Genomic DNA, 14,357 nt, shown 5'->3' on the forward strand with positions numbered 1-14,357 from the left:
ACTCTATCATGATTTTTAGAAGCAAGATCAGGTAAACTATCTTGCTTCACATAAAAAAAGGCTAAAGCATAGTTTAATAACATTTCAAGTTATTTGAATTTTGTATTAAAGCAAACAATTTTGCACAAGTTTGTTTTTGAGACAGTTACCTCAGTTGCTTCTTTAAGCTGTTCAGCAGACTCATCCAATTTAATCCTCTGTGTTTCAAAACCTGCAACAGGAAAAAAGCCTACATAATAATCAGCTATCACAGTTTACTCAGCAATCCATGTATTGTGTCTTCTGGTACTTCAGTAGTTTTTGATTACATTCATTTTCAAGTTTACTTCTACTAGGACATTTCAAAAGTTGTTCACATTTTCTGAACTGGACAATCGAGAGTTGCTATCCATTCAAAATACAGATCACATCACAAGATCTCTGCTGAGATCATTATGAGGGGCTGCTAGTTTTTCCTCCAAAGTTCCACATGATGCCTGAATACACTGCATCAGCAAAACATGAAGTATAGCCATTACAATACAACAAGGAAATCAGTAACTTTAATGTTTTACTCCACAATTCTTAAATCTGCAATTGACAATTTCAAGTTTCATCTTAAAAATGAAATTAGCAAGGCCTATATAAGTGTTTAACCTGAACATACACAAAACAATGGATTACCACCATTATACATACGAATTGGTTACACACTCCCATTTAATGAAATTATTATTCCTATTTTACAGCACTTAGGAATTTCTTTTTTTGTGTCTTTCACATCAGACTCAGCTTTACCTTTGGTTTTCTTTTCCAGCTCTTCCTTGGTCTCAACAAGTTCAGCAGTTATTTTTGCCAGCTGTTTTTCAAGACAGCCTATTGTTTCCTGCGGGTCCTCTAAGGACACAATGTACTGGTGTGCTGCTTCTGCCTGATTTTTGATATCAGTGATATCGTTTTGCAGAGAATCAATAACACCCCCAAAGTCAATGTAGGCATCTGTGTTGTTTTCTTCATTCTGAAAGAATATAGATTCATTTAGACATCGCAAATAATTATACAAAAGCCATTATTTATACAGAAAATATGGAAGATTGTTAGGAATTCTAATATATAAGTACAGTTATAATTCTGACTTCAAAACCATCATGTGGGTTCATATGCACTCATTGCCAGTTTGTCTACCTTCACACACCAGTTTCCAGTATCAAGCTAGAGCTACTTTATTTTTATAACATTTGATTACCCACCATTACATTTCCCCTTGTATCTCTACAAAAACATCCCCTCCAAATTTACTATAAAAGTTAGTATATTTTAAACCAATGAGAACATTGAATGAACAGAGCAAGCAAACTGTTTTAGAAGGAATACATCTGAAATTTCCATATGACAGGAAAAGTTTGTAAGGTCAAGTAAGTCTGTGGTAACTTAAAAAAAAGAGGCAAGATGTAAAGTCAGTCTTTTGGGTATAGCTTGCTGTTTTAAAAGGGTTTAAAACTCTCAAACGACTCATGTTAAGAGTCTAGATATGGCTTAAGTGGATGAATAATTCTCATTGCTTCAGTTGTAGCTACTACTGCCCTAAGAGAGAAGTCTCTGTGACTACTCCAGCACAGTCCATATGCAGGGCCTAAAGTCAGCCTCAGAGATTTAAAATAGACACTAAATGCAATGGATTTTATAGCATAAAAAACTGCAGATTTTCTTCCAATTTCTTTGAGTAGAATAATTGTCACTTTTGTGCTGAAGAAATGCAGAAAACCCCAGAAATTCCTGAATCCAAGGCTCAGCAGCCTCATCTATTAAATAAGATAGATAGATCTTGCTGAGGACACAGTCACATTGTGTGCAATTCCTTGAAACCATCCCTGGTATTTCTTGAGAAATACTATGACCATAACAGGTAGTTAGCAAAAGGGACATTTGGGGCAGACAGATAAAAATACCAGAGGTCCAGCTTGCTCACTGCAAGGCCGATCTTGTAATTCACTCTTTGCATCTGTATTTTTAGCACAACTATTTACAAGTTCCTTGAAGATTTCCAGGCGTTTTTCAGCATTTTCTTCAAGCTGTTCTCGCTCATTAGAAAGGCACTTGCTAAAGTGGAGAAAAAAAACAGGTCAGCTAAAAGCTAGCCATGAGAGAGGCTAAAAAGTTATTAGCACAGTTGCCTAGTAACAAAGATGCTTTCTTTATTTTGGCACAACAAAACAATATACAAAACAATGCTGCTACTGTAAACCAGAAGTACTTTTCACATACACCAGAAGAATAAGAGATACAAATACACAGATTATGGATAGCACAAGAAAAATGGCATTTTTTCTAAGCTGCTTGAGAGAGCAATGTTTGGAGTATCACTAAAACAAAAAGGAACCAAAGAATTTGCAAATGCCACTCTTTCTACAACTTACCAAAGCAGCTCTTCCCTTAGAGTTCTACAGGAAAAAAACACTACTTAAAAATTATACACACACACATTCCTATCCATCCCACAGAAAAATCGAAGCCTTTCTGAAGAGCTCGTAATCCAAACAGAAATGAACACATTAACTGATGCAGTAGAAGATCCAATCTAGCAGAATACTGTGGTCTTACAACAGAGATTTATGAAATAAGTAAATTTACTTTCACTTTCTTCACAAGTAACTTTAAAAACCACTTAAAGCCAGCTTACTTGAAATTCATTTCCCGTTGAGCAAAATAATCCGTAAATTCTTGTACCACTTCTTCACGAATTTTTATTTCCAGCAGTAACTTATTCTCCTTTTCAGTAATAAGTCTGTTCCTCAGTTCTTCTACCAGATTTACAAGCATCTAGAATTACAAGTAGCATTATGCTTTCCATAAAGAAATGCTTTACCACAAGTGAGATTTTCCCCATTCCTCAAATACTACAACACTTTACTCTGCAGCTGGGAATAGTTTTTCTGGTTCTTTTATTAGCTTATTCATAAACAGAAGGATTTATGAGTAGATTGCACTACCTGTTTGGTACTAACACAGCAATTTAGGTTAGCACAGAGCAGGTATTTCCAAAGAACATCAAGTTTGTAACCAAAATTCTTAAAGTTGTTTTTAAAGATAGACTTAAGATCCACAGAATTTAGCCTTCTTTTTCCAGATGCCCCTTTTTGGGTATTAATGAAACCTCCACAATATGGTCTCTAGTCCTCTGTTCCCCTGCTCCTTGTCTTCCCCAGCAGTGACTAAAATGGCGGTTTCTTAAAGAACAGTGTCCAGAGTTTTCTTGTGTATAAAATAACAAAGGAACAACCTTGTGTTGCTCAAAAACAGGTAATATCTTCTGTGTATTGACAATAGGATACCACAAGAAGAGAAAGCCAAATCTGCAATTCTTACTGCTCAGTTTGCACTTTGACACATTTCATGTTTTTCCCACAAAAAGCACCAAGGCATAAGTAATCCCACTTGTAGTTCCAAACACTGGATTTAGGTAGAATAAGGTAATGAAGGAGGAAGGAAAAAAAAAAAAAAGAGTGAGATGGAGAAAACCAGAAGAATACATTTCATCAAGGCTCCATGCTATAATTATTCTTAAAGTAGCCCTGACACATACCATATATTTTTCTTTCGCAATAACAACTTCATTTCCTTCATTTTCCTGCACTGCTTCTTCTCTTGACATACTGGGCTGTTCCTCCATCTCATCAGCATCATCTTCAAACACATCTTCCAATGTTCTGTCCCATAGGATAGTAGCTCTTTTCCTTGGGATTGGCATTCTAGTGACATTAAGCAGTGATGATTCTCCTGCCAATTTCTGGCCAAATGACTGATCTTGGGGGAGAATAGATGTGTCCATAACTAAAACCTACCCAGAAAAATCAAGAACAAGAAGTTACTGGTACTTCTTAAAGCTCCATTGGCACTGTGAAGACCTGCTGTACTCTCCTATAGGTCTCCCGAGCAGAGCACTCTCCCAGCTTATCTATGCTCTACTCAGAGTCACTACTTAGACCAGTTTCCAGCTAGAGTACAAAGTTCACATTATAGCCTAATCCTTCTTTGGATCCCAGGAACACCAAGTCTCACTAACTGGATAACCTATAAGGGCAGCAACAGATTGTCCATTTCCTGTACTTTGAGTTTCCAGTTGCATTACATGAACACCACTCCACAAAATCTATTTCTTTCACAGCTCTATAACCACTACAGTCTTATCCTTCTGGTATTGTACTTAACCTGCTCAAATTCCAAAGGCATGGACTTAACTGTCAACAAAACTTCTCCATAGCTTCCATCAAAGCTACAGCATTGATTCTCCACACTTACATCTTCCAACTCTGCCAAAGTTACATCACTGCATTTACTCCTACTGACTCTGCTTCCACCTTCCCACTGATGCCTCTGAACATAAAGATGACCTTCCAACACTTTTTGGTGCTCAATCTATTTTATCAGTACTTAAGATGACAATATTCCAAGTTCAGATAGTAGTAGTATATAGGACTGCTGGAACTGAGAGCATGTTGTATCTGCAGAAGAAATTTACCCAGATCTCAGGAAAATTCTTCCAAATATATTGTTTCTTATTAGGCTGGATGTTTCATAGGAGTTACAAGTTTTCAGTAGATGCTTCCACCCCCACATTCCAAAGGAAACCAAAGTCCCAACAAAGTCTTTTTAAAAGCTGTAGGAGATAAAGCTCAATCCAGTATAATCAGAAATATGACTGCAGTAAAAGACAAAAATCTAGTAACTAAATTCATATTCCTAAAAGGGAGAGAACCTGCTCTTTAAAGCAAATCAAAGTTACTGATCAACAAGATAAGACTACAACACACTTACTTTTTGTGCAATGGCTGAGAACTTCAGGACATTGAGTGTTTCCTCGTATGCAGATGCACATTTGCTGATGTTGACTATCATGTACACCTTCCCCTTTCCACTGAAAAATCCTTGAAGGAAATGAGTTAACTTACTTTCCCGAAAGGGTATGTGCTGCTGCAACCTTTAACAGACAAAAGAACAGGTGATCAGAAACTCAGTAAATTCCAGTCAGTGTAAGAACTATCCAGCCTGAAGACATGAAAGTTTCACTCTTACTACGGCACTAGTGACAAAGGTGTTTTAAATATAAATTTTAAATTTATATTTATTCCAAGTTTGTTTGATAAGCCAAGCTCAGAACAAGTAAGCAAAATCACTGACATCTGACAGCATGTTTAAAGGATATTATAATTTAAGTGATTTAATTAAAAAGCAAAACAAGGCAAGTTTAAAGATAACTTTTGTACATCAACAAGACTACAGTATAGATGCCAGAAATCTGTACATTTTTGCTACCAAAAATTTAAGTGTTACTATTGTAAATTTTAAACAATAGCTTTTAAACAATGTAGGCAATACCTAAAAAACACAACCAGCTGGCAATTCATAAAAGGACTTACTTTGACTGCTGACAGTTCTTGAGTGCATTAATACACTTGCCCAGAGTCAGGAGAGAGGTATTTATATTTCCACTCTCTTTCAATCTGTCACCCTCATTGCGGGTCTTGGTATATCTTTCAGAACCAGCAAGATCACACAATGACAATCTGAAGGCAGACGAGGAAAAATCACTGTATTTACCTTAAAGATGCACTAATTATTCCCTTTTAAAAATCATCACTTTTCCTCATTCTTCTCAAGTTTACTTCCCTAAAAAAATTTCCCACTATTTTCTGCTAAATATTTGCCCAACGTGCTTCTTATTCCACCCCACCCACCACCACCTCTTCATCCTCTTCCTTCTGGGGACTTGCACGAGTTCAGGAGTAAAGAAGTCTGGCAGAACCCTGCGCTGAGCAGAGATGACAAGACACAACAGCACTGACACCTGATGGCTTGAGGGAGAGGGCCAAGTGAGGGTAGAAGTGAGGAGCCACCATCCATGCAGGAAGCTCTGCCAGTGAGCACTGGGTGCAGTACCAACACACCAGCATGGAAGGTGATTGACAGCTGCATCATGAGAGACAAACTGTTCTGAACTTACTCATTGACTCGGGTCACCCTTGGTATTCCTGAATCTTCAATTTTTAGTAGTTTAACTGTGAATATGCTGTGACTAAAAGGAGAAATTTAAATCAGCAGAGAAGTGATAAAGTAGATCAATACTTGCAAAGTATTTTTAGCCTCCACGACTTCTGTTCAAAATGTTGTTTGATCTGTCAATACATCTAAGCATGCAAAATCAGATACAAACTTTTAAACACATATTTATGTAGCATGTATTTTGATTTGTCCTCAGATATTTAGATAAGTGCTTTTGTACTGTATTTGATAAAATACTGTGAGTTTTAGTACACGTTCACCCTACTGAAGAATTTAATCCCTTTGGTTTAAGCCATTATGCCACAAACTGCTAAAGGACAGCAAACCTGAACCTAGAAATCTAGATCTTGTTAAAGCCTCTTCCCTTCCTAGAAACATAAGCCATGTTTTAGTGTCTCCTTCCTCCCACCCATCATCCTATGCCCAGTGCTATTCAAAATGTTTCTTACCTTCTGCTGGAGCAATTATTTAGTTTTGTGCTTGCAATACTCTGGTGTTTCAATCCCAGTTTTAGAAGTCTAAAGGCTTCTTTAGAGTCAGAAATCTGAACCCACTGGAGATCTTCAGGAAGAAGAAATATGATAATTTTTTAGATAACATTACCAAAATAAGTATTATGGGGATAATGTATGCACAGCAAGGACACTACATTTACTTGAGGCATAGAAATGTTTTACTGCATCTGCTTCAGACAGAAGTTACGTGATGACAAATCAGATAACTTCTGATCAAAGATCAAAATGCCTCTTCTCATAGGAAAGGAAGAGCAAGTACATCACATCATTTCATCATTCTACTAGCATGTTAAATATGTTCCATTCAAATTAAGTGAGCAACCTTAACCTGAGCACAGACAAGTCAAAAAAATAAGGTCTAATATGAATAGAAAGCCCTAAAGTCATATTCAGCAAGGCAGAACACTACCTAATAAATCCTAAAATAAAGAACAGCTTCTTCAATTTATACCACAGTAGAAGGGGGGGGGAAGGGAGGAAGGGGAGTCATATGGATATCTTTCAGGACCATCAACTTAACTGAAAAAATACAGAAGCATTTTGCCTGCAATATGATCACCATATGTCTAAAGCCTGCTTCTCTATAGAGAATACTGAAAAAAATCCCAGAAACAAAAACCTAAAAAACTGTTGAGCCAATTATAAATACCAATAAGAACTACTGACTTCTTTTCTTAAGAGAATGGAAAAAAGCAAACACCTAAAAATTTGTTTCCAGTATTTCTCCCATTTCAAAGAAACATCAAGGCAGTGGAGTGCAGAGGCTTTTAATAGAGAACAAATAAAGCATTATAAAAGCTTTTTTTTTTAATTTATTTTTTTATTTTTATTTATTTATTATATATATATATTTATTTAAAAATTATTATTTATTATAATTCTATGTGTGTAGATTGTAAGAATTTTGTTATTGAGTTTTCAAATCTAAACATCATTACATGTAGACCAATTTTTCAAATTACATTTGGCAATTTGCAAGGTATTCTATTCACCTTTTACAAAAGAACATCCCTTGATGTCTTGAGCAAGGCGTAGTGTTTTTCTTTTCTTGTCATTTGATACAGGAATCAGTAGATCATAAAAACATTCATTGTAAATCTCAAAAAATGAAACCCAGACAGAAAACTTGATATAATTTCTTGCAGTTGTGATAGATTGTTCCAAGTCTTTTGAGATATCTTCCAAATCTGCCAAGTACAAAACATTACACACCAATATAAACCTAGTAAAGAGTTTCATTTAAAAAAAGTTAAAATTGATATAACAAACCTCCTAAAAAGCATTTAAAATCTAAAATTCATTCAAGAAATCCATTTAAGTTCCCACTCCATTTCTTAAATATCTGGAACTCATATGCTTAACTTACATATTTTCAAGAGACACCTACTCTACTGCTTCCTTTTCCACTTTTAATTCTACCAAGCATAAAGCTTGGTTAGAATTAGTCAAATCTCTTCAACATCTTTAAACTGAACTAAACTGACAAGACACTTCATTTTGATGTTTTAAAGTAAACTTAGTATTTAGGTAGTTTTTTAAATGCTAGAATTAAGTTTATATAATTACATAGAAGTACTCTAAAAGCCTGTCAGGATACCACTAGGACCCACGGCATAAGTGGTACTACTTTTCTTTGCAAGAACTTCAGCTCATTTAATGCCTGTTCAGATATTCTTCTAACCATTTTATCCTTGTGTTTTCTGCCCAGATTATTTGTTCACTGTTCAATTCACAGGCATAAAAAATTGACAAGAAGTCATTTTATTAGCATATGCCAGAAGTCAGTTATTGACCTTAAGAGGGCTTATTTGCCAGCTTTAACTGCAAAACTTTTATATAAAACATACCCTTAGAATCCATAGGTGCCTTGTCCCTGGTGTTAATCTGATAGTCTACCTACAAAAGAAAACAAATTTTGAAGTACACTGTTGACAGTAAAGTTATTTCTAACAGCTCTATTGTATTACTAGATGGGAATACAGCTTGGGTGCAATATGCCAGTGGAAAGACCCTGGTTACACACCAGGTCTAGTGCAGCTGACAGGGCTGTTCTGACCTCACACTCGCCCCTGCCTCTTCCCTTACATCAGTATACAGCATTGCAGCTTGCTGACTGGGAAACACTCTAGCCACAGAAAACAAGAGGGGTAGGACCACTGACATAAACAGGGTGATTCAAGAGAATGATTTCAGGACTCCAGTTGCAATTTGAACATTAGTCCTAACCTTGTAAACCCAGGGGATTCTAAATTATTTTACCAATGGTATTTAGCTAATATTGGATTTCATATTTTTCCATCCTACTTGGCTAACCCTTGAAAATAAGAGGTAAATGTAGAACACTCATTCGCTTAAAAACTGAAATGAGCAACTTACACCTTCACAACACATTTGAAATAAATTCTAGAGTTGAAATAAAGTCCAGGTTTTATTAAGAGAAAGACAATTTTCTTTTGCTATTAAAAAAAAAAAAAGTAAACCAAATAACTATAGCTAGAGCTTTGGAGCTTCATACACACACTCTCTTCCCAGTCTTGGTTTTGGTTAGTTAGGTTTTTTCAGACATAGAACTGCAAGTTGAAGTGCCTAAAGAAATGAAATCCATCTACTGAATAAAGTATGCTTAAGAGAACTAACATGAAATAAAAAAAACAGTTACGGTTTGGTTCAGGTTTCTGTAGTATTCTGTCAAGGGTATATTTCATAATAAATTTTTCAAATAAAAATTTTAGTTATTAGGTTTTACACATATAAAACACCGACACAAAGCTCTGTTGCAGCAGATGCAAACTTTGCCAGCAAATTTACAGGTTTAAGTGCTGCTCTTATGAACAGTTTCAGAAACTAGAAGGCACATTCAGACACACACAAAAGCTTTTTCTCAAGTCCCTTCTGAAGGCTGACAGAGCTAGAGTTAACTTACCCCTGTGCTTCTGAAGTGAAGTCACAGAATTTTGCTGCCACCTACCTTCCACACTGGAGCCCAGTCAAACAATGGATAAAAACCAAGGCAACAGATACACACATTCTTTTTTCCTTTCAACACTATTAAAACTTAGCATACCACCATTTACCATAAGGGAAATGCTTAATTCTTTTTGTAAAAAAAAAAAAAAAACAGATAGACACATTCTTTTTTCCTTTCAACACTATTAAAACTTAGCATACCACAAGGGAAATGCTTAATTCTTTTTGTGAAAAAAAGTACTTTTCTAGTTCCAAATCCCCATATATGCCGAGTTGTATTTTACATTATTCCATCCTTTTCACAATTAGAAGACACCAAGAAAAGGGTATGGTTATACAAAGTAAAGATTCCCCATAACTGTAACCAGACTAAACAGCTTCAGAATTTCAGTCAGCTTCTAAAACTGGAGTGTATTTCTGGACTGCTCAACAGTGAACTGAAAGAAAAAAATCTAGCAGAAACCCATCTTCAATTCAAACTGTTAAGTCCACTAGCTTTATAGTTCTGCTGCTTCAAACAGATTTTTGCTTCCTTTGAGGATATTTGTCCAACTGAAAGGGCAACAACCTCAAAACTATTAATTTCTTCCCAGTATCCTGAAAGACAAATATATTCTTTAAAGGATGAGACCTACTAGCATTCCCACAGATAAGAACTGAATGTAAATAGTCCCTTATTTATTAAAGACCAGTAATCCCAGAGGATAAATTATCAAGTGCCCAAGGTACAGGAAAAAAAAAAACACTTAGTTTACATGCCCATGAAGTATTGAGCCACAAGACAAAAATCCCCAGGAACAGGGGTCATCAGCTCTATTGCTCACTTTACTGCTGATGAATGGTTGGCTGCCAGAAAATAGACACATCCATGGTTAAATACAGCCAGTCTCTTCCCACTGCAAATGAAGAACATGGAGCTATCTGAAGATGCATGTACTCATCAACAGAGAAAGAAGGGCTCCTCTACCTCTTTTATTAGACGAAGTAATGAATTTTTAATAGCAGTTTCTTCTCTCACTTGGTTTTCAGTCAGCTTTATATAATCTCTACACCGATAGGGTTTGAGATCCATTGCTGTGTACAGCTTTCCTTGAATACTTTTAAACAACATATCCATAGTTCTTGGCAGAATACCAACATCATCTTCTGTCCCTGAAAGAACATACAAAAGAAAAATCCAGTTATTACAAGGTATACAGATAAATGAGGACAGAAAGACAATATAAATCTCAAGGCACACACAAAGAGTTTGAAGATAACTCCACTGCTTCATGTTCTAAGTTTTCTTCGTATTCTCAAGGTAATAGAAACAGCATTAGAGAGTTTTGAAAAGTATTTGGCTTTCAGGAACAGTTCATGCTCTATATCAGCAATGGGTATAACATAAAAGAAAAACTACTGGAGTTGTTTTGCATAAGCTTAGCCTTAAGGGAAAACAACAACAACAAAAACCACCCATGACCAACAGACATTTGATAAAGACTTGCAATTTTTCATATCTACTTTTACCTTGGAAAGTGTAAGATTTCCCAGCATTTGTTACACCATATGTAAAAACTAGACGATTATATCCATCTAGGAAATCTTGCACTGGTTGCTTCATGGTACCTTCAAAGAATTCTTCTTGGGTTGTTTCAGGTCCAAACACCTGATATTACCAAAAAATAGTTATAATTTGAACAATTATTAGAGACTTCTAAAGAATCTTTTAAATTCTGTTAGTTTATAATCTTAAAGACTATAAAGTTAAAAAAATACAGTTTGCTTGGTATTCAATAATGTAAGTTAAAACAATCTATACTAGAAAGAATTTAAAAATATTTAAAGACAACTCATTTACTTGTGAAAAAGTGAACTTCTGTAACGTTGGTCCTGAAGTTTTTTCACTTAGTCGACTCAAATAGTGTTGGGGGGGCTTCAGCAAAATATTTGTTGAGTCTTCAAGTGAAACACAGTCCTATTAAAAGGAAACAAGCAATACAGGCATGAGGAGACTGTAAAGCACTCAGCTTACAGGAAAAGCAAACAAAAAAACCCCGCAAAACAAATTAAATATTTTTAAACTAAAAAATAAATGTCACACCTGTGATCCATTTTCTCTTTCCAATGATGTAAATGGCCTGACACGCAGGCAAACTTGTATGTGTCCCTTAGACTCCAAACTGCTCCTCTAAAAAAAAAAAAAAAAAAAAGAAAAAAAAACATGTATGTTGCAGTTAGAAATTTGGTTTTTTCTTGATAATTAGCACATGAAACCAATTTTATCCAGTCAGGCTGTTTTGAACAGACTTATTTGATAACACAGGAACCAAAACTACTTCATTAGATCAGCTTTGGCAAGTGCTTCAGCTCCTGCAGAAGCTTGCTGTGGTAAGTTAATCTTGCAGCACATTTATGTAAACACTGCACTCAGACCAACAAAAACAGTCTATAAACAGGCAATCAGCCTCATTCTCAGAAAACTGATGTGCACAATAAGGCATCAATGCACTGCCACACAGCTTGGTCTAAATCCTATGTATCTCTTTCAAACTAAAAAATAACAAAGAAGCTTTTCATCTTCTGGGTAAAATCTGACTATTCCTATCTATGAAAGGATTAAGCTTATGTTTCAAAAAATAAAAACCCAAACAGTAGAGTTTTCTTACCTGGCTTGTGTCTGAGCCTGAAGAAACCAAAGAAAATTCTGAGGAGAGATCTGTTTTAATATCTTCCACACTTACTGGTCCTGCTCTTGGAGATGGTTCAATGCTAGCAATATAGGATGGTCTGTACCACTTCCCATTATCCAAAACCGGATCCATTCTGCAAGATAAAAGAAAGCTATTTTGTGCTCTCTGATAATATAACACATAATATAGTTTATATATGTAATATAATATACACTGCCATGCCTAGGCTACAGCAAAGCACATAAATTGTTTTACTAAATACTAATGGAGCACATGCAGGGCTCATTAAAGGAATAGGCAGAGTAGGATAGGTTACTCTTTTGCTCAGGAAGGATGTTGGTTTCCTGCCTATAACACAGTCCCATTTCAATTTCCCCCAGCATAAAACCTGAGATGGGTCTGCATTTCAGGGTCAAAACACTTAAGGGCTCAGTCTCCCTGTGTAGGCTGTGGAAGATAGACTCAACCTGAAGCAGTTAGACAAATGCCACCAGGCTGCAAATGAGATAAAGCTATTCATAAATTAAGCACCAATGTTTACTTTCTGAACTAATGTTTCTTTTAACTTAATTTATTTTTGGCCTAGCATCTGTATGAAAACCAGAAAAAACTTGGCCTGAAATATCATCATGGCTTGAACAAAGGCTGATCTGTGAGTAAGCTGCTGTTGGAAAGAATCATACCTGTGCTGTCACAATCTGGAAGTTTTATTCATCAGCTACACAAAGACACACTGCAAAACTCTTATCAGTCCTTTACAGGAAACATCTTTATCAGATGACTGGCATTTTAATTGCTTTAAATCTAAGCTTAATGTGTGATTTGTCAAGATTATGCTCTCATTCTGTATCTTTTTCCTTAAGAAGCACAAGACAAACATTAAGCTGTGTACACAAAGCCAGGACTGTAAGTGTTCGCAGAGCCCAGCGGTCAGAACAGCGAGGTTCAAGCCCTTACAGGGTGCCCAGCCCAAGCTGCGGAATGTTTATCCGCGTTGAGTCACACAGCCCAGTATATCCTGCAGGTATTTACATGTGAACGACTCTACTGCCCAGCTGCAGGCACTAAAAGGTACTCGTGTCCCGGGATGCGCTATTGTAAGCCTGCTAACCGTGGCGATAGAATTTAGAGCTGCAGACCCCCTCAAAGAAGGGGATCCCCAGGGGCCCACACAGCAAAGCACAGCCACAGCTCACACACAGCCCGTGGCGCTGCCAGGCAGCACAACAGACGGCACAAAGAGCTCCAAACCACAGTAAGGCTGGCAGCTTACACAAAAGCTAAAGCAACAGCCCTAACACCTAAGGAAAAAAAAATAAATAAAAGGAAACTTTCTTCTCTGCAGGTATCAACCTTCCACTCCCAGCTTCACGCGCTATTTGCCTGTTCTTACGGGACACAACCAGCGTGGCTTCGGCAGCAGCACAGCCCTGGGCGGGAGTTACCCAGGCCCTGCAGGCCCCACCGAAAACACGCCACAGCCCCTCCCGCGTAACCGGGATGGCAGCGGGGCGAGCCGGGGGAGCAGCGGCGGCGGCGGCGGCCGCCGCCACACAGACCACACAGACCACACAGACCACACAGACAGCCTCACGACCCCCGCGCCACAACCACCGCGCCCCCTCTGCCGGCGAAGGCCCCGCGCCCCGGCCCCGGCCCCGCTCACCCGCCCGGCCCCGGCCGCTGTTGGGCTCGCGCTCCGTTGCGGCCGCGGCTTCTTTTCGAATCCGACCAATGGCAGCGCACGGCCCCGCGCGGCCTCCTGGGAGAACGGCGCTACGGCGGCGAAGGGCTCGACGGGAAGTGTAGTCCCGGAGGGGCGGGGTCGCCTGTCCCGGTTTGCTCTCGGGCGGCGGCCGCGCCCCGCTGGGTCGGAGCGCCCGGAGCGGCTTTGCGGAGGCCGCGGCCACACGGGGCCGCCAGCGGCTCGCTCCGCGGCGACAGCGGCACCTTGGCTACCGCGGGAAGGCGCCCTGTCACCGCTGGGCCTGCCCTCACCTGCCTGCGGCGCCCGGGCTTGGCCTCTCTCAGGTGCGGCAGAAGGACGAGTGTAAGTTGGAGCCTGCCGGAGCTCTGGGCGATTCCAGGCCTTCTCCTGTCTGTTTATAAACGGGATAATCATTGCTTGCAGGGAAGAGGCAGATGACCTCGATGCCTTGTACCA

General features: G+C 38.2%; 1 protein-coding gene across 2 annotated transcripts in view; it reads right to left on the reverse strand.

Moving 5' to 3' along the window:
* The window catches only part of KIF20B (kinesin family member 20B), a 31,863-nt gene extending 17,963 nt beyond the window's left edge, over positions 1 to 13,900 (reverse strand). For both annotated transcript variants that reach the window (XM_041461004.1, XM_041461003.1), the window contains exons 1-17: positions 13,860 to 13,900; positions 12,170 to 12,326; positions 11,605 to 11,691; positions 11,362 to 11,478; positions 11,031 to 11,169; positions 10,489 to 10,673; positions 8,402 to 8,450; positions 7,547 to 7,741; positions 6,489 to 6,600; positions 5,981 to 6,052; positions 5,397 to 5,543; positions 4,795 to 4,957; positions 3,563 to 3,817; positions 2,660 to 2,799; positions 1,929 to 2,079; positions 778 to 997; positions 150 to 211 (exon numbers count right to left, since the gene is read on the reverse strand). In XM_041461004.1, the coding sequence (XP_041316938.1) occupies positions 150 to 211; positions 778 to 997; positions 1,929 to 2,079; positions 2,660 to 2,799; positions 3,563 to 3,817; positions 4,795 to 4,957; positions 5,397 to 5,543; positions 5,981 to 6,052; positions 6,489 to 6,600; positions 7,547 to 7,741; positions 8,402 to 8,450; positions 10,489 to 10,673; positions 11,031 to 11,169; positions 11,362 to 11,478; positions 11,605 to 11,691; positions 12,170 to 12,325 (2,250 nt within the window). In that variant the 5' untranslated portion in view covers position 12,326; positions 13,860 to 13,900. The remainder of the gene's footprint in view (positions 1 to 149; positions 212 to 777; positions 998 to 1,928; positions 2,080 to 2,659; positions 2,800 to 3,562; positions 3,818 to 4,794; positions 4,958 to 5,396; positions 5,544 to 5,980; positions 6,053 to 6,488; positions 6,601 to 7,546; positions 7,742 to 8,401; positions 8,451 to 10,488; positions 10,674 to 11,030; positions 11,170 to 11,361; positions 11,479 to 11,604; positions 11,692 to 12,169; positions 12,327 to 13,859) is intronic.
* Between the last annotated feature and the right edge of the window lie 457 nt (positions 13,901 to 14,357).

This window comes from Pyrgilauda ruficollis, unplaced genomic scaffold (assembly GCF_017590135.1).
Source record: "Pyrgilauda ruficollis isolate IOZ18807 unplaced genomic scaffold, ASM1759013v1 scaffold15, whole genome shotgun sequence".
In the NCBI taxonomy this organism is placed as follows: Eukaryota; Metazoa; Chordata; class Aves; order Passeriformes; family Passeridae; genus Pyrgilauda; species Pyrgilauda ruficollis.